Here is a 24,388-nt window from a genome sequence, read left to right on the forward strand (position 1 = left end):
ACACTAGTTGTCCCCAACCACCGGTCCGTGGACCGGTACCAGGCCGTGAGGCATTTCTTACCGGGCCACAGAGAAAGAATGACCAATTTATATCATTTCTGTTGTATTGCAATTTGCGTGTCAATGTGTTTTATTTTGAAAATTGACCGGATCGTCTTCGCTGCAACAGCTGCGCGTCTCAATTGACGCGTCGAGACTGCACAGAACGCTTCCGTTTCCGGTCCCAGTCGGCTCGAACGCTTCTGTTTCCGGTCCGAGTGGGTTGGCTAACGGCGGCAGAGCTCAAAGAACGAAATCATTTCATAAACTAATTTAGCTCATTACGTTTAATGAAAAGATTTGTTCTTTTGAACGTAACAACACTACATCAAGAGTCCTAATATGGGTTTATCGCAACAGTTAACTCTCACGTCCGCTCTGATACAGATACTGTCGTAGGTTGCTGCTCGACACAGGCAGAACTACTTTTACGGAGTTCAAAGTCTACTCTCATTGAGGAGCTACGGAACTGCAACCTGGTCTGGCTGCCTACAATAACTTCGACCCACACCCCTGCATCGGGTCCACTGTGGACGCACCATGAACGGCGAAGGGTGAAGCAGAAGCGAGGCAAGCGTGTGCGTGTGTGCCGGTCCGTGAGAAAAATGCCGACTCCTAACCGGTCCGCGGTGCAAAGAAGGTTGATCTACACTATGATCCGATCAATTGTGGCTTTCTAATCCTCATAAACTCACCCTTTACACCCCCACAAATATGTCTTGTTGACATTTTTCATCTTGCTCCAATGCGTTCTTGCTTGTTCCAACAGGGAAATGTTGTCACATTGTCACATTCACACAGCGATTGTAATCTTATTTAGTTGCGATGCTTCACTCGGATTACGCAGAGAAATCCTCATCTGATTAGCTCGGAGGCCTCCGATGGGATGGCCACAACATTAGGTACACCTGCGCGATGTAACGCCATCCAATACATGCGCAGGAAGCGCTATTTCCACAAAATCTTCCCATTATTACATAAAACTGCTGACTGAATGTTGCATTGAGATGCAGAATGTAGCGGCCGGCGAGAACTATGATGTTTGCACTATTTTCAGTGCGTTTTCCCCGTGACATGACTTGACCGCTCATCAGTATTCACACACTGCAGCAAAAAATCTCCCGGTGAAGACATTTTGTCTTAGCCTCATCCCTCCCTGAGGTGTGGTGCTGATTTATGAATGAGCTGTTATGTAAGGTGGGGGGGGGGGGGGTGGAGACCTGAATACAGGCAATGCATGGATTGAGGCGAGGGGAGGAGGAGGAGGAAGGGGCTTGAAAATGTGTCTGGAATTGCAGTGACATCACGTTCAAAAGGATTGTGTTTTTTTTAATTATTGTGGTGCTTTGCAGCACAGCGACGGCGCCTTTGTGCTAATAATTATTTGTGTTGACATTTTGTGTGCACTTGAGATGTCAACATGGGCTAAAAGTGCTCTCACCTCCTTCTCACTTGCAGTATGTTTTGGAAAAGGGATGAGGAAGATGCAATTCACCAACCTCTCCAGTAGGTTGTGCAACTACACGCTAAGGACGGTGTACTCACTTCACTTTATCGTCTATTTCTATTGTGCAAGTTGGCCGGGACGTATAACTGGAGAGAGCCATTGCCTTAAATATGACATGTACATTGCTCCCATGCATGTACCAGCACTCCTTGGACATTTTTTGTGGATTACTTCTAGTTGTCACATTTATTTCTATTGCACAAGTTGGCTGTTAGCATTAATAACGGATGATAGGAGCCATTGTATGAATTCCGACATATACATTGCTCCCATACATACATGTGCCAGTGTGCGGCTTTAGACTTTTTTTTTGTTGATTCCAAGTTGTTGTGTTTATTTGTATTGAGCAAAGTGGCTGTTATCATGAACTAGTGAGAGGCATTGCATTTTTTTTTTTAATGTTGATTATTTCTAGTCATTGTTTATTTCTATTCTTCAAGGGGACTGTTATGATTAACTGGCAGGGAAGGGTTTCATTACAGTAATTGATACAGCTACATTCCTACAAAGTGTATCAAACCTGCGCACTTGGGCGAGCTAAACGCAGCGGACGTTATGTGTCAAGTGGGCCCAAGCACTTACTGAAACACTGAACATTTGGACGTCTGCATTCAAGAGTTTAGAGGTTAAAATAAGTTCAGCTGTAAAGGTCACAGTACATTTAAGGTAGATCCTGAAATTTTACCTGAAAGCCGAATAGCCCTAACTTTTTGTTACTGTACATTATGAGCGTCTCTCTACCACCATAAGCAAGTATCAGGTGTTCGATAAAAGTGCTGATGCGGACCTAAAATGGGAGCCGGTCGTCACCTATACATAGTGTTTTCACCACTACGTATAGGATGCTCATCTGTAACCTGCTGTCGTCATCGTTTAGGTTTAGACCCTGGCTTCAAAACAGGTTCATATGACAAACAAGGCCGTCGGAGCAATAACGCCCTCGAGTGACAACAAGCCACGGTGATGAGTTAATAATTAGTCAAGACATATTCACATTGTTTCCTGCGAAGCCCAATGTCTGGCCGTTACCATGGGAACCAGGCCATTAACTTTCATCCAGGCGTCAGGGGAGGACTTGGAAGAGGACAAAAACAGTTTCAGCCTAGATGTAGCGTGCTATCACTAGATCACAGAACTAAACCTACAAGTTAACATCTGTGTCATACTGTACCTCAGAATGACAGTATTAGGGGGTCCCCTCTGTCCCCAGTAGGACTGGCTTATGGCGCCATCTTGTGGACGTTTGTAGGACAGCAGAGACAAAGACAAGACGAAAACATTTACAGTTAGGTTTTCTTAATTTTTTGGTCATAACACAAAATGTGTGATGCTGAAGCTGACATTACCTGAGAGTCAACAGCTCATTTCCATGGTCATGTAGAAAATACTACTCCTGCAATTTAAAAATACATAAATAATTAAATACGGAAATAAAGTAACTGTGACTGAGCAGATCAATGTCTACTAATTCAGTTGTAACATTTTGGTACCTGACAATTCTCAGTAGATGACCACAGTGCATCCTTATCCTGCCGTTCAAATGTGGCTGCTCTACCTAGCAGGGAAAGTTATGTACTACACTGCTTATGCATATACAAGTTTTTTTTTTTTTTTTTTTAAATCCAATTTTTTTAGACTACAGCTCCTTTCACTTGTAGCATCATCACACTGTTCCAAGTGAGCTGTCAATCACAGAACAGGAAATGTGTTTTAGCTTTCCTATGTAATCACAAAAAAAATAAAAGCACACCTTCGAGGAAACCCTACAATTTCAGCAACAGTAATCATTGGTAGAGTGAGTGTACAGTACACGACATAAAAAGACAGATGAGTTGACAAATGATGCATGTATTAAAAGTAGGACAGCTTTAATGCATGAGGATTTCATACCAGTGTGCGCCTGGCTCTTCCATGATACTGTATATGAACACATTATTCGTCTTAAGACTGTAGTGAGGAGGGTGTCATTCTCTGTCCATGCATTTAAATAGCAACACAGGGGAAGCGTGGAAAGGGAGAGGGGGGAAAAAAAGGCTCACAACCATTAAACGCATCTTAAAAAGGAAACAAAAAAAGTCACCCCAAAGGTCTGCAACAGTAGATTTCTTTCAAATAGATGTGGATTTATAATCTGATTTTTTCTGTCAAATTCAAACATTGACAGTAATGGAGTACACATCGCGGATCACATTCAGACGCCAGTGCTGCTACTGTGACGCTCGTTGTTGGAGTTTGCGTACAGCTTGGTCCATGTTCGGGCTGCAGGAGGGGGGGGGGGGAAATAAAATAATAAAAGTTAGTTTATCCCATTGAGTAATCGGATAAAAACTGATGTTGCATTATTAAACAACAAAAACTGCATGTGAGGTACTTATATTATTGTGGTCCACTTTGGGTCACCATCCGCACATTCCACATTGGAATATTTGTGACTTTGAGTTCTGGTCTGGTGAGTGATGTAGGAGTCACAGTTAACTGGCTAATTATCCTCGTTTTAACTAGCGATGGTAGGCTATATTAAACTAGCCAACACTGATATCTTGTGTTGGCGATGGTAGACGTGCTGTTGTCGTACGTTAGTTCGGTCAGTAGACAAATTGCTCTTTATCTTCTTTTTCAAGTGTGAAATTATCAAAAACTGTGGCCACTGTCTTTTACGCACTCTTGCCTCACTGCCTTCGTGCCAACTTATTTCTACACAGAGCGGTGCACGAGTCTGGAGTAACATTAGCGTGTGTGGAAAAATTCAATGCAACAAATCAGTGCTTCGATTAATCGTTTGAGCCAAAGAGTCAAAGTGTGAGTTTCAATCAAAAAATCCAGACCTGTCTCTATGGCGGTGCTTTCGCTCTTCTTCCACTGCTCGGCGACATCGTTTGCCAGGGGGTCGTCGGGATTGGGAGCGCTTAATAATGCCTGGATGGAGAGCAACACTGTGCGGATTTGCAGGGCCGGAGACCACTTCTCTGGAGGAGAAAGGGGAGACAATTACTAAAAAAAAGGTCACATCCAGAAAGCAACAAGTATTAAATGAGGTTACCTTTCAAAATATCTAAACATATTCTCCCCAGTCGGTCGACGTTCGGGTGGTAAATTCTGGTCATGAATCGCACTTTGGGGGCTGCCATGGGGTACTCCTCTGGGAGAAATAGTTCAAGTTTAAAAGTGCCTCCTTCAAACGGAGAGTCTTTGGGTCCCCCGATGTATACGTGGAAGTAGCGCGCGTTGCCTTCGTCAGGCGTCGCCGTGATGCCGGGTACGGGCTCTTGCATCAGCCGCAGCGTCTCCTGAGGACGAATCAGAACACATTTTGGGGATCACCGCATGTTGTGCCAAAATGAGCCACTCAAGATGGACTTTAAGAATTTCATTTGCAAATCACCACTTATGAAGACTCCTACTAAAAATGTTTCCTGGAGAACACAATATAAACTATTTGTTGAAAAACACACTTGTTTGCATTTATCTGCATTATCTTTGTAACACCGTGCCCTTGGTAAGGCACCAACAGCTAGCGTTGGCCACCAGCTTGACAGCAAACAGCAGTGTGACAGAAGATTCCAGTCAAGGTCTGATAGGCAGGCGAGTCGCCTTGGATAAAAACGGGGTGGTAAACTTTTCAAGATACCGCAAAGAAAGTTCCGGATCGCTCTTGGCATATCATTTCATTGATTAACACTTGGGCCTTGTATGTTAAAGTAGTTTAAAGTTGTTCGATATGGTGATACTTCGAGAGTAAATGATCTATTTTAGGAGGCACTTAGTTTAGAATGTTTGAGAACCACTGGTGTGTATGTAATAATATGAATAGGCGTTCATATATATGGTTTCAGTCATAACGGCCCTTTGAGGAAAACACTGACTGCAATGAGTGAAACACTTAATTTCATGCAAATCGTGACGTTTGTGCTTTGATGCACATGATCTTTTGATTGTCTCACCGAGGGAAGAAAAAGCCTCAAATTTCGATGCGACAAGGAAGTCGTTATTAGATGGCGTCTGTCAGTTAGCTTTGTTATGCTAATCGCCGTTCAATCCTGCTAAACTTGATTAAAAGCTGTGGCGGAAGTAGGCTATCTCTCGGGTCTAGCCCTGCAAGGAGCAAAGACCACCCCTCTTGATAAACTGTCCTGAGTGGACCTGGATCTTTGAACACATTTAAAGCAGGAATTGAACGGTTTGGTACTGTGAATTCTTGCAGTTAGAATGTGAAGCCACCACCATAGCGACACAGTTGCTAGCCTGGCGAATGCCATTCATATGGCCACTCGAAATGTGTCATTAAATTCGCGTGTTCACGAGTTTCAGTTAATATAACGAATTTAGAAATTTAAAAATTGTATAATCCAACGTGGAGAAGAGTGGACGCGAAGAGCGGAAGTGGCAAACATAACACTTCAGGCAGCTATCCACGGAGCTAACCGTGCTAACGTCAACCTCCGCGTCCCGAGGACAGCAAAAAAAAATAAAAAAAATACCCGTTCGCGTTCAAATAACACCCACGTCACGCGAGTCCTGTTACCACCCACGCTCAACGGTGTGTCGCTGGAGTGTACCTTGACAATCCTACGAGGCAAACCGGCCATCTTGTGTTGGCTTTTGGGGGGGATATTATTAGCCGTGCGGTCGCCTTCTCTTCGGCAGGCTTTATGGACTGAGCGAGCTAGCGAGCTAGCGAGCTAGCGAGCTGCCGGGGCGGGGCCCACCACGCCCGCTTCCGTTTTCAAGGGACGTCACAGGAAAAAATGCGGCCAGTCAGGATGGTCTGCTTTTTTTGTTTTCGATTTATTTTCTATTTTCTCATAAACAAAACTCACCTGCTTGGAGACACGAGCAAAAAATATATAAATTTAAAAATAAAAATATACAGTATATTATAAGTAACTTGGACTCCAATAACATCCCTGGGAGACACCACAAGTAATGGCCAAACGTGTTGAGCAGTAATTATAATTAATCATCACACATTGTTATCCCCTATCCAAATAACTTTTAACCCACTCCAGTACAATGCTTCTAATCCTTATTTTCTCTAATATGTTAAGTATAATGTCATAATTGATAGTGTCAAATGTGTTTTTGAGGTCAATGAATAAACCAGTTGCATTGCAATGGACAAACACTTGTATTTATGACAAAATTGAGGAACTTCTAAAATGAATTCAAATCTATTCTAAACAAGACAAAACGGATTTAGATTTTGCATGTTGGGACATCATAGTCTAATTATGTTACAGTAGTATTTGTACAATTAGTGTAACGTGGGAAGAACAGCATAATAATATTGAGTGATTATACAATAACATTAATTATGATACACACAATATGTACAGTGAATGAAACATGCGTTCTGCTGATATGCATAATAGTTACATTTCACATTGAAATGAGAAATGTACCATCATTTTTTTTCAGTGAATTTTGTTGATTGAATATTTTTTTTAATCTGAAATGTACATTTTGCTCAACTTTTAGTGTTGCAACATTATTTTGCAGTCTAGTATGTCATTGAAAATAATGATTCTGAAAGGAAAACTAAGGTTTTCTAGCAAATGTTGGGACGTACCCATTTCTGTTGAGCTTAATCTGTATAAGTAATAACACAACACATTTTATTTTATGTCCATAAAGGCCCACAATAACGCAAAATACTGTGCACAAACCTGGAAGTTTATTTTACAGAAACATGCTCATAACATATACATACAGACAACTATCTGTCCTTTGGAGTATTCTTTTTTATGCGTCTCATGTGGTACCTGTAAATATAGCGTGGGGAAACAACAGTAAGCGCATATAAAAAGAGCTAATTTTCCATTAATTGTGCATTGTGTGTTGACTTACTGTCCGACTGGATACCAGCGGTGTTTGGTGGTGAAAAACATCTTGCTCAGCTCCTCTATGGTGGGACCCGGTTTGTCCCTCAGCACCTCCTTGCTGAGGTGGGCCTTCAGCACCTGCTCGTGGGTCTCGGGCGGGCTACTGAGCGGGTCGGGCCTCTCGATCGGCTGCAATGGAGCAAAGGAAAGGTACATCAGATAACAATGCATGCAATGCATGATTGCAATGTGAATTATGTCTGTCCTGTACTGTACTACGACCTGGGTGAGCTCATAAGGAATATCCACGGTTGGATGGTAGCACACAACGGTCTTCCCGTCTGAAGTCAAACCGATCTCCACGTCACTAATAAAGAGAGTCAATCAATTACAGGATATTACAGTAATTAGTTTGACAATAAACAAACCTGCAGTCATCAATGGAAGGACCACGGACATTGGACGCATCTCGAACTGGACCCAAGAAAGCTGCAAAACACATTTTGAGATTGTTGCTTTCAAGTAAGGCCTGGTGGCTCGCTATGATCGCGATTTACTAATAAAATATACATTTTAATATTTTCAGCTGGTCAACAAACGTCAAGGTTAGCTGTCGTTAGTTTTACTCGGCATCGTTAAAGGTCAACGGCGCACATACAAACTAACAAATAGTTAATTCCAAATAAAAAAATTTACTTACTTTGGGCGAGCCAAAATCTGCTACATTTGGAAAATGTCGATATTAGACTGTTTATTTTGCTCAAGTGACCCGACGCCATGCTGTTACTTCCCCATGTGCGTCACTATTTGCTTCCGGGTGGGTTGGTGTAGCCTTTATAATTGGTTCCGCATTCCATTAGCTCCAAAGACGACGTCCTTTAATTTTTTTTATCAAATAATAAACTGCATACGCAATAGTCTGTATTATTGTTACATGTTACCAGAGCTTTACATTGATCTAGAAAATTTTACTTTCCAATTTCCCGGGAAAATGCAGACAAGGTGAGCAGGAAATAGCATAGGGTCTAATATTATTTTTTCATCTAACTTGTATTTGCAGACGGATTACAATTTATTTTTGTGAATAAGTTTACTTACCTATTTGAACGCCAAAAAATAAAAAATACCGAGTGTTAGATATATCTTAGTAGTTATCATTTATTTGCTTAGCTTGCATTAGTATTTTGCATTAGTAGCCTGCATTAGTATTATGGACAATATTTAGATAGAAAGATGTCTCGCCTTCAAGAAGATGACTCAGCAACATTTGATGGAAGGGCGCCTTGACCAAGGACGTGATCGGATGTGGTCGGGGACGGGACAGGTGTCGGCTGGTCCTATGTTTTGTGTTGTGTCTTAATGCTTAGAATATTATGTCTTGTAGAACTCTCCTATTTTCAAATAAATGTAGGAGCGACGGGGGAGATTGTTTAGAGCGTGTTGAGAGGCTGTAACCTGAACAATCTCCCATGCGCCCTCCTCATGAGTAAAATGACCAACGTCTTCATTCCTTTTGTGTTTATTCATAATAATGTTTGGTGAGATAAATCCAACACCGAGTTACTGTAAATTACACACAACTCACAAAAATAAATGGATTAATTGCAATCAGTCTTCTTATAAAGTGTAAATAAAAGATTTGATAATAAAAAAAAAATCTCATTTAATAACAAGACCGATTACAATTGAATTTACCCAATTGCAGTATGTCGCCATGGCTCCACCACTGTAACGAGTTTGCTCATAGTTGGAATAAGTTGCAATAAAAAAGAAAACATAACAAAATATGAAGCTAGCATATTCAAAAACTGTATTTATACATTGGATATACAACATTTTGATTAACACTTATACCAGTAAATATGTAAACTGTATTATTATTCTGGGAACTGTACAAAGGATTTGCAGCCTTCAGCAACAAACTGGTAATTCCAACAATATGAATGCATATATGAACTTGTGTCTTTGAGAATCTAACAAGAATTTGCCGTGAAAGCACATTGTTGTAAATGAAAAAGTACAAGTATTTTGATATGAGCAGACTGTCGTCGTGCCACTACGAGGTGTCCATCACTGCTGCAGCTGCGGATGTTTCAGATCCTGCATTCACCACCAAGCGCTCCCGACTACCAAACGTCGCAGCCACTAGAGGTAAATATCATCAACAATTAGACATTTGTGACAGAAAGGTCATTCCTTTTTACGGGAGATTGATTCCGGGAGAATTTTGGTCATACCTGCTGCAACATCGCTTATATCCCAAACCCGCAAGCCGTCTCTCTGTCCCCCAAAAGCGTATGTGAAGGGCCGATCGGGACAACATGCCGCACAGAACACCACGCCCTGTGCGCCCCATCGCAAACATCAAGTGTCACGCTTCTTCTTTCTTTGCCTCAATTTAACCGTTGCACAAAATTCCTACCATTTTCATGTCCCTCGAATGCACCAGAATGGGTTTGCCGCCCAAAATGTCCCAGATCTTGACGTGCTTGTCTGCCGACGACGTCACCAAGCAGCCTTTAATCTGGCTACTGAGATCCAAGCCTAAAAATTCATACAAAGTTGGAGAAGTGCAAACTAACAGAGAACAAATACCTTATTACTGTACTAAAGTAGATTTTTCATGCACACCTGACACTTCTTCATCATGTGCCTTCAGTGTGAAAATGGGCTTATCGGCGCGCGCATCCAGACAGTACACAAAGCCATCCTCCGTGCTGGCCTGAAACACAATCACAGATCACCGGCGCTGTTCAAAATATTTCAACCTGAAATAACTTATGTCACCTACCAGGAAGTTACACGGTGAAAAGTGGTTCCACACGAGGCGCTCGACTTGACCGCTGAATCGCCACGTGCGGTAGCCGTCCGGGCTGCGGCAGTCGTACAGGAGGGCCGTCCTGCAAAGACAGCGCGCCACGCGTTTCAAACATGCGCTCTAAGCAAATGTCAACGTGTAACATACTTGTCATATGATCCCGACAGGAGAGTCTGCGCCTCAAATGGGTGGAAAGTCAACGTCTGAACCTAGAATAAATATAACAGGAAGAGTAGGAGTCAAGTGTGATATTCATTTAATAATATCCCCATTAATCTGCATCATACTTTATCAGCGTGTCTGTGGAGGGTGGTGGCGGGTTTGGCTTGAGACAGATCCCACAGGATAACCGATGCGTCTGCTGATCCGCTGGCTAAGACATTCCTGAGAATTAAAATGGGACATGAAATATATAATGATGACATTTCAGAACATTCTCGTCACAAGAAATTTGCATTTGTAGGCTGTCGAGGAAATGCCAAAGCAACAGTAAGTAAGTACATTTTATTTCTATAGCACTCACAGTAGGACTCAAAGTGCTTCACATGGTTAAAATACAGTTAAAATAAAGCTAAATAAAGTTAAATATAACTGCACTGGAGCTAACAAATGTACTGTACTGAATTACAAAAAAGTTTAAGCCACTGTAACATTACACACAGTTTGAACATTTTTATTTATATATTTTTTTGCGGACCACTCTGGAGCGTAGCACACAGAGTATCACCTTTCATTAAAAAAATACATATATATATATATATATATATATATATATATATTTTATTTTTATTTTTTTTTCCCCCCCAGATTATCTTTATACTGTAATGTGTTAATGTAAAAAATATATCTACATCAGCCGATTTAATCGGCTGGGCCCTAATATGAATATGTATTACCAACCTGACGAGCTTATTCCAGGACAAATCCAACACTGCATCAGTGTGTCCTTCCACAGTCTCCGCGGATGCACCCTAACATCAACCAAAAGAGAAATGTCACAAAAAAAAAAAAAAAAAAAAAAGAAATCAGACAGCTTTAAAATACATACCTTCTTGCTCTTTTTCTTCTTCTTGGCCGCCTCTTTGCTTCCCAGCGTGAACGCGGGCTCCAGGCAGTCCACCACATCCAGGTCCCACACGTCGATCTGCGGCGTCATATTTCCCACGGCGGCATAGTTAGCTGGTCACACAAGGGAAAATTATACATCTCCACTAACTATTTAATAGCAAATATGACACTTGTGGTTTTATCTTACATAGAGTTTCCTCAGGGTTTGGATCAAAGTTGAGCCACTCGATGCTTAGCGGGTACGCCGGCAACAGAATGTCGTGGTGCACGTACAGAGAGTCCTCCTCAGCGTTGTACACTGGAATGGAAGTGATTAGGGTTGTAACATTATTTTTAGAATTGAGTATTCTTTCGCTTAATCAGTTAAAAAATTATTTTGCATTATTAAACACAATTAACATAAGCATGTGAGGCTCAGGTATTATTTTTGTCCACTTGGTGTCACTATCTTCACATTCTAAAATAGTACTTTGTATGGGATTAAAAGATGAGGGCTAAAACTGGTGAGTGACGTGGGCATCAACGAATGAGAGTACAGAGTTGGCTGGTTGTTAAGTCTGCGTGTTGAATGAGTTGTGGCCATCGGGAACTGATGAATGAATGCGTTCTGAATGACTTGTTCCATTAATTGTTTCAACCCTACTGGATTGTTCTTGGTGGCGACACGTCTGAGGTTTACCATAGATTTCCAGGTTGCAGCAGTCCTTGTCAGCCTTGCCAGACAGGATGAGGTTGTCGGTGGGCTTGATTTGGAATTCGTCTCGCTCATATTGATCCTCAAAATGGAGACCAAAGATGATATTTTACATTTAAAATGGCACACTTCCACATTCGCCGAGCGTTCAACTCACAGTATCTTTGAGCGTGATGTAAGGGTCCTCGTCATTCGAGCAGAACACGGTGAGCCCAGCCAGGCTGTCCCCAAGGTTGGCCGTTGCTACATTGGAGACACAAATGATCTGGTTAATAGACTCCCAAAAAATAATGTTGTACTAAACCTTGCTAGCTGTTCTCTTTAAAAGGCATGACAGTGGAGTCCCGATACTTGTATTTCTCTAATATGTATAAAACATATTTTTTAGTATATATACATATAGAGTCAAGAAAAGGCGACAAACTCTCGTGCCCCTGTGCACCTTCCAGACGCATGCGGTGTCATCTGGAATTATTTTGCCTACATGGCCAACCGCCAGGGCAAGCCGATAATTATGGCAAAGTCTGTCTGCAAGGCGTGGTAGAAAGCTATTGGAAGAGATTATCGCTGACCGGTGTCCTGAATTATATGACCAATTAGAAGAACGAAAGGTTAGCATGTGATACACTGACTTCCTTTTAAGTCAAACCAGTGTGAATTATTTTGTGATAATCAATCTTGTTCCCGACTGGTTGCATTTGCCGAGGCAATTGTGCACATATCTAGTCCCATAATACATATACTCTAGTGTATACACGTGAAATCTTATAGAGTAAACACACCTAAAAAAAATATATATTCAATTTAAATATTTTGTGTCAAAATGTTAAAATGTGTTTAGATTTTGTATTTTATCAATAGTAACCTAATTAGAATCCTAATATAGTGAATGAATAAAAATACAAAGAATTAGAATTTGTTTTGTCACCTATTATTCCACTGCCTTTACTCATGTGTTGGTATCGGCATCATTCAGTACTAGCATCGAGGTACTTTATGCAGGTATAGTATCGAAGAACACCAGGGGGGACTGGACAAAATGTGGTCAAATCCCTTACCTATGTCCTCTTCATCATATTTATCCAGGTCATATTCTCCAAGTTCATCCTCTTCTTCATTTTGCGCTCCGGCAACATCGCCAATATCATCGTCAGCTACAATGCCGGCATCCTCCTCCTCCTCTGCTCCTTGTTCCCTTATTTTAAAAACAACAACAACACATAATTCAGAGTTCAAGCATCATTTGAATATCCTGACTAAAAATACTGCACATAAACGCACCCCAGCTCCTCCTTCGCCTCATTGATGATGCGTTGCAGCTCCTCCTGACTCAATTCAACCTGTAAAAGAGCAATCATCTTAATAAACATCATCACTTCCTGAAAACCTCTGCCGTCATTATTTAAACAGGTGGATAGGTGTCAGACAATCTTGTTTACACATTAGGACCTGACAGGCTAACGTTAGCAAGCTAATCGTTCTACAACTTTACTTACTTTTTCCGGAATTTCCTTGGCAGCACCTTGCTTCACCCAGCCGATACAAGTAATTTGAGAACTCATGATGGATGAAATACACTTGTAAAATTGTGGATAAACTACTGTATACAAATGACAAGTCGTGAACCAAAATGCAAGAACTGGATTTGCCAACAAGCCATGTGGTTTCTGCGCACGTTGATGACGTCAGGTCATCACAAAGACACGCCCACCTGATCATAAATGTGAAAACTGGCGAAAACACACACTATTTTATTTTAATAACGCATTTTATAGAGTATAAAATGTCAACTAAAGCTGCCACATACATTTAGTTAAATCAAAAATAATATTAGCCAAGAAAACAAGAATAAACACTTCTAAGATGAAGCTATTTTGTTTTATTCCCCCCATGACAAAAATGACTTGAAGCACAAATTTTCTTGATAGAAAAATTTAATAGGTCTGTATAAAAGACAGATACAAATGAGAGAGGCCCTTTATAGTGGTTATAGTACCATCATAAAGCATGGAAATAATACAGCAGAGGTATTGCAGATAACTGTTTTAACACAGGTTCCAACATGCAGTCAAAAATACTGTGCAGCAGTGGTCACATAAGTTGAACCCTGTCCATAAAAAAGTGCAGCAGAATAAATTGAGTTTTCAAATACAAAATTCATCATTTTGACAGAAACATAATAAAACCGTGGCAAAGAGCTGACAGACTCTGTAAACATTACATTTTGTGACATGTGCCACACAGACTATTTTGCTGCTAAAATAAGAATGTCTCATCTAAAACACATTATTCCTATTATGCAGCCCTTTTCTAATGAACTCATTGTATGTATATATTGTGAGATTATTGGCATGTGATTGTAAAGTAAAAACAAAGTGTCTCTCTATGGCTTTCAATAATACTGAAATATGTCAGAATTTAACAGTTAGGCTTATCACGTGACCTGTCGGAAACACCAATTTACACCTTACATTGTATTCTCCTCTCTGAATCGCAACACATGAGCAGTGTTTCTCCTTACTGTCCAACTTGCTTGCTTATATCATCTTTGAAATTGTCAGTTTTGTTCACTTTCAGTCATTCGCAAGCATTTTCAAAAATCCAGATTCAGCTCAATTTCCTGGTTCGCCGGCTTGCCCTCCGAGTTCTTGTGCGCAGCGTCGTGGGCCGGCTTCAAACGCTTGGTGACCAGCTTGAGGTTCGTCTCATGCAGGATCACCTGGGTCAGGTACTTCTCCCGCTTCATTTGCTCTTTGACGGCGTACGGCACGTCGGGGATGACGTAGGACAGGATGAACTTGGTCAAGTAAACGATGTGCTGTCGACAGACATCCATTTGTAACTCAAGATAAGGTATTTTTTCTTAGAGTCTGAGACTTGCTGCTTGTGTTCCTACCTCGACAACAATTATAAACGCCATTTTGGCAGCGATCACATGCCAGTAGTAGATGTTGTACTCGTACTCCTTAGGGTGCCCAGGAGGGTAGCGGAAATCTCGATACCTGAAAAAAATTTGTTTGTTTGTTTGTGCGGTGAGAAGTAAGAAAGTACAAATACTTCATTGTACCTACATTTTTCACAATTACGTATTTGTCTTTTGACTTTTCACTCACTACACTGGAAAACAGATATCTGCACTTTCTACTCCTTACTTTGTCAAAATTGTGTGTAAATGTGGCGGAAACAGACAGTTCACAGGACTGTTTCAAGCTCCTTCCTAAACACTGTTACAACTGTCCCATAAAACAAAAGCTATTTATGGCGTTGTCCTCTTTGTACCTGCAGGTACTGATGTTGTACGGCGCGCTCAGAGGCCTGCTGAAGTTGGAGAAATCGCTGATATTGAAGATGGACAGGGAGCTTTCGATGTAGCCCTGCATGGTTTGAGAATCGTGCTCTCCATACGGGTACACGGAGAAAGACCAGTAGTAGACCAGCCGTGGGATCATGTCAGAGGTGAAGGCGATGATCATAGCCTGGGGACAATTCAAATGAATCGGCAATTGACGACGTCGTACGGCAAACTCGGACGGGAGCTCACATTGGTGGCGACGGCCAGGATGGCGACGCCTTGAAGGATGGGCTGCCAGGCGCCGATGTCCTGGGCCTTCTCCGGAACGATGCGGCGGAATTGCGTGGTGATTTTCCAGGCGTCCACGCGGATTTCGAACAGGTTGTTGACCAGCGCCAGGACCGGAGCCAAGGGGAAGGAGGCCACAAAAAGGGTGACGAAGCCAAACTGGATGACTGCGTGATTGGAAAAACACACCAATATAGTCATATCTACAGTGTATTATTATACTGTATTAATGTATTACATTATGCATAATTCTGCACAGTTAATACCATCCATCCATCATTTTTTTCATACCGGTTGTCCTCATTAGTTCTTTTTTTTTTGGTGAGCAAGCCAACATTTCATGCATTCTTTAATATTGCTTTGTGTAAATGGTGCTAGTGGGCTTTTGGCTTTTGAACGCTTCAACTTCTTCTTACCCATTTCCAGATACTCATAGAAGAGTCCCAGGTTGGACATGGACTGAAGCTGGTAGTCCTGCTCCCAGCGAGGAATCACCTTCTGCGACGACGCACGCGTGCAGTGGCGGAAGATCAAATTTTTCACCCACCTGCGAGACGCACGGTGTGGAGGTCACAGTACAGCTGAGCTCCTATAGCGGTATCGGCTCGTCGTGCATTTTTGATTTCTTACGGTAATAGGACCTCTTGAATGTTGTTCCAGATGGCTTTACCGCCCATGATGATTGACAGCTGAGTGGTCAGTTCAATCAGACATCCACCAGGATCACACTAATTTAAAAAAAATCACAATAATAAAAAATAAAAAAGCGAGAACACAAATCCAAACAAGTTCAACCAGTAAACATGCAAACAGAGGGAGAAGAACCTTACCTCCTCATTGCGGTATTTTCCCAAGAGGTAGACGGGTCGTCCGGGATAACCGACGGCTTTCCCTTTGGCGAAGGCGATGTAAAAACAAGACGAGTAATAGTTGACAAACTGGAAGAGGAACATCTTGAGCGTCAGGCTGTTCTCGTAGTCAGTCTTTGTCCTTGGCAGCTCTGTTAGGAGAAAGAAATATATATCGATATAGAGAGAGAACACTGTAAACATTCACATTTCTGTTTCGATTACAACGACTCACCAAAGTTGGTGATCCAGATGGCGACCCGCTCGTACAGCATGTTAAGGATCATGATGACCACGAAGCTGATGAGCGAGGCCGTGACCGACGTGGCCACCTGCGGCGTCACATACTCCTTGAGGGGTTCCAGCTCCTTCAGGTCCTGCGCTCGCAGCCTGGCCGAGAAGGCGAAGAAGGCGGCCAGGCGGTACACGGTGATGGCCACGATGGACGCCACAATTAGCAGGATCTGTGACGCAAAGATTAAAACTTTAACATGATAGATTTTGACTTAAAGGAACAACCTTGAAAGAATTATATTACCCAGAATAAAACTGTCCCCATTCCTATTGACACCCGAATGCATCGTCCACAGGTTGTGTATGGCACTTTTTCTTTCATCTAAATCACACAGACACACGCACACACATAAAACTACTGTAACTTTGAACCATTGCAACCAAACTGAGATGACAAAAAGACTGAAACTCACCCCTGTGACTGGGTTTTTCCTCTCGTATATACACTTGGCCTCATATTCTGGCCGGGGCGGCTCCTCCTGCTCCAGGAACTCCACAGTGTCCCACTGGTATTCCAGCTCGGCTTGGTAGCGCTTCCAAAATTCCAGGAACAGCGTCACTGCAGCGAGGAGACCAAGACAGACACATCTGCTGATTAGAAGAATGCCTGAGTAATGTTTGGGGGGGGGGGGACAATGACAACAACACTCAAATCAGAGACTTACCCCAGATTGCCATGAAAACTGCAAACACCAGAGTGCCAAAATTGTCAAATATGCACAGTTTCTACAAAACAAAAGAATCAAGTTTAAGACTTTTTGTACCTCATTATATTTTGGGGAGAATAAGATGACCCATCAACAGACAAAGAGATGTACACAGTATATTGACCTTTGACGCTTCACAAGTGCTGTTTAACCGCCAGTATTTGCACTCCTGGTCGCACTGCGGGCACATCACTATTTTGCCTCCAATGTTTGGGTCGCAGACCTCTTTGCTGCAAACACACGAGACAGCAGATGTCGTTGTTAAGGAATAGCTGGAATTAGCACACAGTGGAGATTAAGACTCTCTGTATGTACTTGCGACAAGTACCTCCACGTGCTGGTTTCTTGCGTTTTGTATCCGTATATGAAACAACTGAGACCCACAACAGCAGCCAGAGCCAACATGATGGTGTAGAAGCCCAACCAGGCGAAATAAATTCCAATCTTCTCACCGTAGTACTTCCTGTGGAAAAATTGTAGAGCAGTGTTTCCCAACTTTTATTGAGCCAAGGCACATATTGGACATTGGAAAAATCCCATGGCACACCTCCATACCAAGACCGTTTGTGAACCGAACATAGTGCCTGAAGATGTTTTTTCTCCCGAAATGTTGTTAATAAAAACTGTGTTCTTTGTTAACTGATGTTCCACTGTATTATGTTGTACGAATGGCAACAGGTGGATACACAGGTTAACTGTAATTTCTGCCATTTCCTCAAAGAGCATTTAATTATCCTGGCATAGACAGATGAACAAAGATACATCATTTGTGGTAAATAAATCATTTTCAGACAGCACACCTGGTTGAGAATCACTCGTTGAGCGCACATATGAATGATGTCACCTTATGAGGACTAGTGGCTGCATCTTGTAGAAGCTTTTGGGGTGTGCCCATTCTTTGTAGAGGCGGAACCTCTCGTTGGGGCAGCCTTCTTCTTGGGACTTCACATTGAACCTGCACTGGATCAACACATGACACGGGATGAACCTCCAGGAAACGTCCTGCGAGCGAACACCCACGGGTGACGGTCAACACTTACGTCGTGGAGCGGGTAGGCAGCTTTGTAAACGCCGCCGTCTAACAGTTTTCGGATGCCAAACTTCTTCAAGCTGCCTCGTATCTCATAGGGAGCTCGACTCAAAATGTAATAAGTCTGGAAGAGAGCGTCGTTGTCCTTCATTGTGATGCTCGAAATGATCATTTCAAGTGCGAGCTCACCATCCTGTTCCTCATGGATGACGTGAAGAAAAGGTCCTTGTCCTTGACGTAGAAGTACTCCAGACGGTCTTTCTCGAAGGGGGCGGTGAAGAACTCGGCCTCCTTGGTGATGAGGCTCTCGTCCGGGTAGAAGGGCTTGGTGACCACCGACAGCCAGTGCCACCACGGCGAGCGCTGCGACGACAGGTCGTTGGGTTGGATGGGCAGCTTGATGTGCAGCACCTCGGCGTACGTGCACAGCGTGTCCCACGGCATGTGCACTTTGACGAACATCAGGTTGTCGTCCGCCACCTGGATCGACGTGGCATTGCTCTTTACGTTGTATTTTATTATCAAAATAAAATATTTTATATGCTACATTAATTTAGCCATTTGGCCACAAAATAGGTACATTTAAATGTAATTATTTATTTAAATTGCTCCAAAAATAACTGGTTGTTTTATTTTTAAATAATAAAACAAAAATTCAAGTTGAATAAGTATTTTTATTTAAAAATTTAAAACAGGTTAATTAGTTCGAATTAAATTACTTATAAATATAAAATATGATAAAATAATGAAAAAAATGAGCATGGATTAATCATGAAAATAAACAATTTCACATATTTAACATACACATTTCAACCATCTATGAATGACTTGGCCGATCTTTACGACTTAAAACTTTGTCCACCCTTGGGTTCTACCACAACTCGCACACAGAGAAATCGCACACAAACAAACAAACAACCAAACCTAAAAGAATCCACTCACAGATCGTGTCGCCTCTAACTCCATTCCCATTTTCATCAGGCTGGCCTCAAAGTATTCCCGCCGTCTCTGCAGACCAGGAAGACACCTTATTATGCTGCACAAATACAACAATTGACTTCATAAGTACTCATTTGAGTAGTGCATTCTGGGATGTCCTTAATCTTGTGGCTTTCAGCGGGACCCAGGACGTTTTCCCACGTCTTCTTATCATTCCCATGAGAAGGCATAACATACACGGAATACCATCAATGGTTGTTTTGGCTGATCTGATCCAAGGCAATCCCTTTAAGAGGTGCATTTGGATATGGACACACTCACGAGTGACTGGAGGAGATACAGAATGGCAAAACCTGTCATGAGATCACCTTGTGGGAATGCATTTCGCAACACTGCAGGTATAAACAGAGCTCACGAGCATTCGGCAATACCTACTGTGCACCACCCAGTTGTGAAATACAGCAATAGAACATACTGTATGAGTGTGATGCTGTTCATTTATGTCCTGGCAGGGATTTAAGATAGCATTAAAAAAAAAAGAGCTACTACATAAATATGAATGGCTGTGACACATTTAAGCTGATGGAAAACTAAAACTCCCTGTGCAAATAGTAGTCCAGAGTCAATAGTTATTGAAATGCATAGGTTTCGACTGTACACTCACGGGACGCTACAATGGGTATACCCACCTAAACAATTTAGCTCTAAAATAAGAATTGCATATTAAAAAAGGGCTTTTATAAAAAAATAAAATAAAAAAGAAATGCTCAATTTTGATTAATTGTGGCTGCGGTTTAGAGTGAACTTATCTACTTCAGTGAAGAAATACATCCATCTCATCCATTTTCTGAGCCGCGGGCATGCTGGAGCCTATCACAGCTATCATCGGGCAGGAGGCGGGGTACACCCTGAACAGTTTGCCAGCCAATCGCAGGGCACATACAAACAAACAACCATTCGCACTCACATTCACACCAACGGGCAATTTAGAGTCTCCAATTCATGCATGTTTTTGGGATGTGGTAGGAAACCGGAGTGCCCGGAGAAAACCCATGCAGGCACGGGGAGAACATGCAAACTCCACACAGGCGGGGCCGGGGATTGAACCCCGGTCCTCAGAACTGTGAGGCTGACGTTCTAACCAGTCGGCCACCGTGCTGCCTAAAGAAATACAATAAAATAATAATAATGCAGGTTACATTTACAGACTTAGCTTTTTTTTGTTTTGTTTTTTAATATTTATTGATGGATTCTACGAGATTACCATATAATGCGTTCCCAAATATTTGACATAGATTCATAGTCTAATCATATCTTGAATAATAACGAGATGTTCAAAAACTACAGTCACTAAGTGTAAGGTTAAACTTAAGTTTAATGTTTGACTTTTTTCACATTGAAAAATGACATTCACTGGCAATGAAAAGGCATTTTGTGCGTTACAATATGCTTAACCGCATTCAAACAACAGTGTATGTATTTGTATTTGTGAAGCTTGGTGAAATACATTCTAAAATGTTGTTGGCATTTTGATGCCAATGTATTATAGCCTACTGTCCTTAAGAGTTAAATACAAAAGCATTGTACTTAATAAAATCTAGCGAACTTGAAAAGTAAAAAAAATTTACTATACTGGAATAAAAAAAACAAAAAAAAAACAGGCTGCATGCATAGCTACAAGCTTCATTCTAATATATTTGATTGAATTGCATGTTTTATATGTTGTAAATGTATTTTTTTATTGATTCTTTTGCATACCAATAGAGAGAACACGAGTACCACTAGTAACATTAGTAGTCGTAGTAAAGTAACATTGCAGTTTGAACATTAACACTGGACTTAAACATAGGAAAATAAAAAATGGAATAAAAAAAAAAAAAGCTCATAAAGATGAAGTACAAATGCATTGTAGCCTCCTGTACTTAAAGTTAAATACAACTGAACTGCACTACTTAAAAAACGTACGGTACTTGAAAAATACAAAAGAATACTGTGCATGAAAAGTACAAAATGTAGTGTACTGGATTAAAAATTATAAACCGTAATGCATGTTTTAAATGTGATTTTTATTTTTAATTCAGCGATTCTTTCGCCACCAGAGACAACCCGTATAGCCACACTTTGAGAACTACTGGTATAGCACATGCGGATAAAATACAGCAGGCCATTACTCAGTAGAGTTCCTCAAAATTACCTTTCGGCGTGCAAACGTATGTCGCTTCTCAAACTCCTTCCTGTCCTCATCCTCGTAGACCAGGATGAAGTCGATGCGCCGGACGCCGTCGTTGAAGAACAGCGAATCGGGCTTGTCGTTGAACTCGGCCTGCGGGCAAAAGCGCGGCCCGTCGGGTAAGTCGGCGGGCCGGAACGCGTACTCCTCTTTCTCCATGACTTCGTACATGTCGGGGAGGAGAGGACGGCTGCCCCGTGTCCTGCGACACGCTGATATGGCGCTGAGGGTTTTAAGTGTGGTCGCGGTTTATACGGGTGATGTGGCATGTGCAAACATTACGACACCCGTCCTCCACCTCCACTCAAACAATAAAACATGACAAAGCACGTGTAGCTGCTTTCAACAGTGTGGTTATTACAGTGGGTTTACTGATGTGGAACGATACCGCAGCATCTTATTTTATATTTGCAGTATATATGACATTCCAATTTATTGAGTCACACCTGTACTATGGAAATATGGAATATGCCAGACTCACCAGTTGCACTTTAGTTACCGTCGAACCTTCTGTAATACTGTGATATGTTGGTAGAAACTCCTCAGGGTAGACTGTAGAAGGAAACCAAAGGTTAAACAAATAAAATAAATGATGGATAGATTGAAATCGTGCAGGAACGCAACGTTAAATCCTTTCTAATTTTTGCTTTGGGTGGGTGGTGTATGGTTGTCATGTCTGCAATCTCAGCTAAATATGATTATCTACAGAGGCCTCACCACTTCCTCTCGAGCGCATCCAGCTGCCAGATAATAATCACACAGAGAACAACGATGCAACATTTGCATTCTTAGAGTGTTATTTATTTTAGACACGCAGCAAGGCTGGTTTGATGCCCTCCCCATTGTGAATGGTACTTCCTGCCTGTGTTCCAGCAGCTAGGGTCACACTTTTTTATTGTGTGATTTTTGGTTCGATATCACAATAAAGGAACAACACTGTACTTTGTATCTCCATGCTTTCAGTCTTAATAATGCTCCCAAAGTCTGGGTGTGAATAATTGATGAGTCATGAAAGCAAAGTGCACTCACTGACATTGGGCATCGATAATATCCTCCTTTCGAGAGGCGCCTGTCAAAATCGGTGCAAAATGAGCCACTTCATGCGGCGCTTCCGAAACAATCTCATCAGATACAACACAAGCTGAAAAATTCGAATAATGCATGTGATAGAGGAGCACAATTTATGCTGATGGACAGCTTCTGGATTTCTGCATTTTAATTTTTAAATTTGTTCCATTTCGGGAAATAGAACCAACACATCGATGACATCGCCAAAAATATGATATGCACGTTCAACAAATATGTTATGTGTAAGGACAGCACGGTGCAATTGTGTTTAGCATGTCTGCCTCACAGTCGAGAGATTCGGGGACCAGTCCAGGTGTATCCCAGTCAAGTGAATAGAAAATAGATGGACGAGACTGATTGGTTAGATGTATCTACTATTGTGACATGGCCATAAAGCAAACACACAAACCCACAACAAAAGTTTCCCCTTGAAAGACAGGTTGGACTTCATTCTCGCCCACTTCTACGATGCAGTGCGGTTCCACTCAAGGAATGGAAGCAACAACAAACGAGCTGTTGCTTAGCAGAACCACAACATCCCAGAAAATGTCAGCGGGCCCATGTGACATCCCTGAGGAACACGAAAGGGCTGTTTTATTTATTTATTTAATTATGACGGGCATGGAGACACGCCCAAGCGAGGGAAAAACACAAGTTTGTGTTGCCAGCAAGTCACAACAACACAGTTTAAAACACTGCAAATTGCAATGCAAACTGATTTCAACACAGTTTTAAGTAATGACTCATGCAGAGTTGGCATGGGCTTCCCTTTTGCCATATGTGCGCCTGTGTGGCCACTTTTGCGACTAAGCTTCCCAAACTAAATCAACAAAAGAAGTATTAAAAATCAGCTCCAGTGTCTGTCTCACCGACGTCTTCTGCGATCATTTCCAAGCGGGCATCTGCCTCCAGCTCCCCGGCGTCAGAGAGCGACTCCATCTCCAGGATGTCGTTCTCCATTTTCGCCTCTCTAAAGCGAAAGTTTTCGCTTATTGTCTGGAAGTCACAGCAGCTGAACGGCGCCGTCCCGCGTACATTCTTAGGTTAATTTCGCAACACTGACCAACCGTTCAGTACACTTTGGACCAAGTTGAGACTTTAGAGAAGTGGTATAACACGGGTGGGGTCGAAGAAGGAGGTGTAACGTTTCGTTTTCCACCGTAAATCCAAATTTGGTGAGGTGCGATGACGTCAGGCACGTCGACAACCCAAGATGGCAGCCTCCGTGAAATGACTTGACGATGTGAAAGTTTTTGTAACACACTTTAAAAATAGATACATGTTGATGACAATATCACGCATATCGTTTTACTTTTTCTTTTTTACTGTTACTTTCTCCCCGTAAATCAAAGTTTAGAGTCTAATATCAGATCACAGCAAGTTGGAAAACCAAGACGGCTGCCTACATGAAATCACTTCGATCTCGAATTTCTTTTCTTTCTAAAAAAAAAAAAAAAAAAAAACACACACACACACACACACACATTATAAAATCGCATCATAATTTAACTAAGAAAAATAACCAAACTTTTTTTTGCACGGAAGTCCGAATTTGGTTGATAATGACGTCACAGCAAGTTGATAAATCTATTTTGTTAAATTAATCCCAATTGTCACTCAATTTATAAAACTATTAAAAAAAAACATCAGTAATAGACTGGCTCCCAATTGCTCCTGTCATTTTGATGTTTGGTTCCAGTCTGTTTACTGTGAGATTTACCTATTTTTTTTCCAATCTCCAGTGACT

General features: G+C 41.7%; 4 protein-coding genes across 5 annotated transcripts; all 4 read right to left on the bottom strand.

The window, feature by feature from the left end:
* Positions 1–3,397: 3,397 nt before the first annotated feature.
* Positions 3,398–6,215, bottom strand: ube2nb (ubiquitin-conjugating enzyme E2Nb). The gene is made up of 4 exons (XM_061668096.1): positions 6,103–6,215; positions 4,587–4,833; positions 4,372–4,512; positions 3,398–3,805 (listed from the first exon to the last, which is right to left on the bottom strand). Exons 1-4 carry the CDS (start codon positions 6,130–6,132, stop codon positions 3,738–3,740), a joined length of 486 nt encoding a protein of 161 aa, XP_061524080.1. The 5' UTR covers positions 6,133–6,215; the 3' UTR covers positions 3,398–3,737.
* Positions 6,216–7,195: 980 nt separating this feature from the next.
* mrpl42 (mitochondrial ribosomal protein L42) lies at positions 7,196–8,213 on the bottom strand. Its single transcript, XM_061667999.1, has 5 exons — positions 8,066–8,213; positions 7,794–7,854; positions 7,648–7,732; positions 7,391–7,554; positions 7,196–7,305 (listed from the first exon to the last, which is right to left on the bottom strand). Exons 1-5 carry the CDS (start codon positions 8,142–8,144, stop codon positions 7,260–7,262), a joined length of 435 nt encoding a protein of 144 aa, XP_061523983.1. The 5' UTR covers positions 8,145–8,213; the 3' UTR covers positions 7,196–7,259.
* A 355-nt stretch (positions 8,214–8,568) lies between these two features.
* pwp1 (PWP1 homolog, endonuclein) lies at positions 8,569–13,602 on the bottom strand. Its single transcript, XM_061667821.1, has 15 exons — positions 13,442–13,602; positions 13,227–13,285; positions 13,004–13,140; positions 12,103–12,188; positions 11,931–12,027; positions 11,439–11,549; positions 11,232–11,362; positions 11,084–11,154; positions 10,471–10,567; positions 10,331–10,392; positions 10,157–10,265; positions 9,997–10,087; positions 9,788–9,909; positions 9,603–9,708; positions 8,569–9,510 (listed from the first exon to the last, which is right to left on the bottom strand). The coding sequence occupies exons 1-15, from the start codon at positions 13,505–13,507 to the stop codon at positions 9,422–9,424; spliced, it is 1,434 nt and encodes a 477-aa protein (XP_061523805.1). The 5' UTR covers positions 13,508–13,602; the 3' UTR covers positions 8,569–9,421.
* A 259-nt stretch (positions 13,603–13,861) lies between these two features.
* On the bottom strand, positions 13,862–23,801 carry ano6 (anoctamin 6). Of its 2 annotated transcripts, XM_061667652.1 has the most exons (20): positions 23,511–23,801; positions 22,055–22,125; positions 21,538–21,666; positions 19,347–19,412; positions 18,594–18,884; positions 18,415–18,528; positions 18,219–18,334; positions 17,703–17,837; positions 17,499–17,604; positions 17,333–17,393; positions 17,081–17,226; positions 16,912–16,989; positions 16,609–16,837; positions 16,356–16,525; positions 16,156–16,253; positions 15,942–16,072; positions 15,487–15,692; positions 15,225–15,421; positions 14,842–14,947; positions 13,862–14,763 (listed from the first exon to the last, which is right to left on the bottom strand). In XM_061667652.1, the coding sequence occupies exons 1-20, from the start codon at positions 23,599–23,601 to the stop codon at positions 14,539–14,541; spliced, it is 2,766 nt and encodes a 921-aa protein (XP_061523636.1). In that variant the 5' UTR covers positions 23,602–23,801; the 3' UTR covers positions 13,862–14,538. The 2 variants fall into 2 exon arrangements, with proteins under 2 accessions (XP_061523636.1, XP_061523637.1); XM_061667653.1 differs by lacking the exons at positions 22,055–22,125; positions 23,511–23,801 and having other exon boundaries at positions 19,347–19,440; positions 21,538–21,661.
* Between the last annotated feature and the right edge of the window lie 587 nt (positions 23,802–24,388).

The sequence above is a fragment of the Phycodurus eques genome, chromosome 22 (assembly GCF_024500275.1).
Source record: "Phycodurus eques isolate BA_2022a chromosome 22, UOR_Pequ_1.1, whole genome shotgun sequence".
Taxonomy (NCBI): domain Eukaryota; kingdom Metazoa; phylum Chordata; class Actinopteri; order Syngnathiformes; family Syngnathidae; genus Phycodurus; species Phycodurus eques.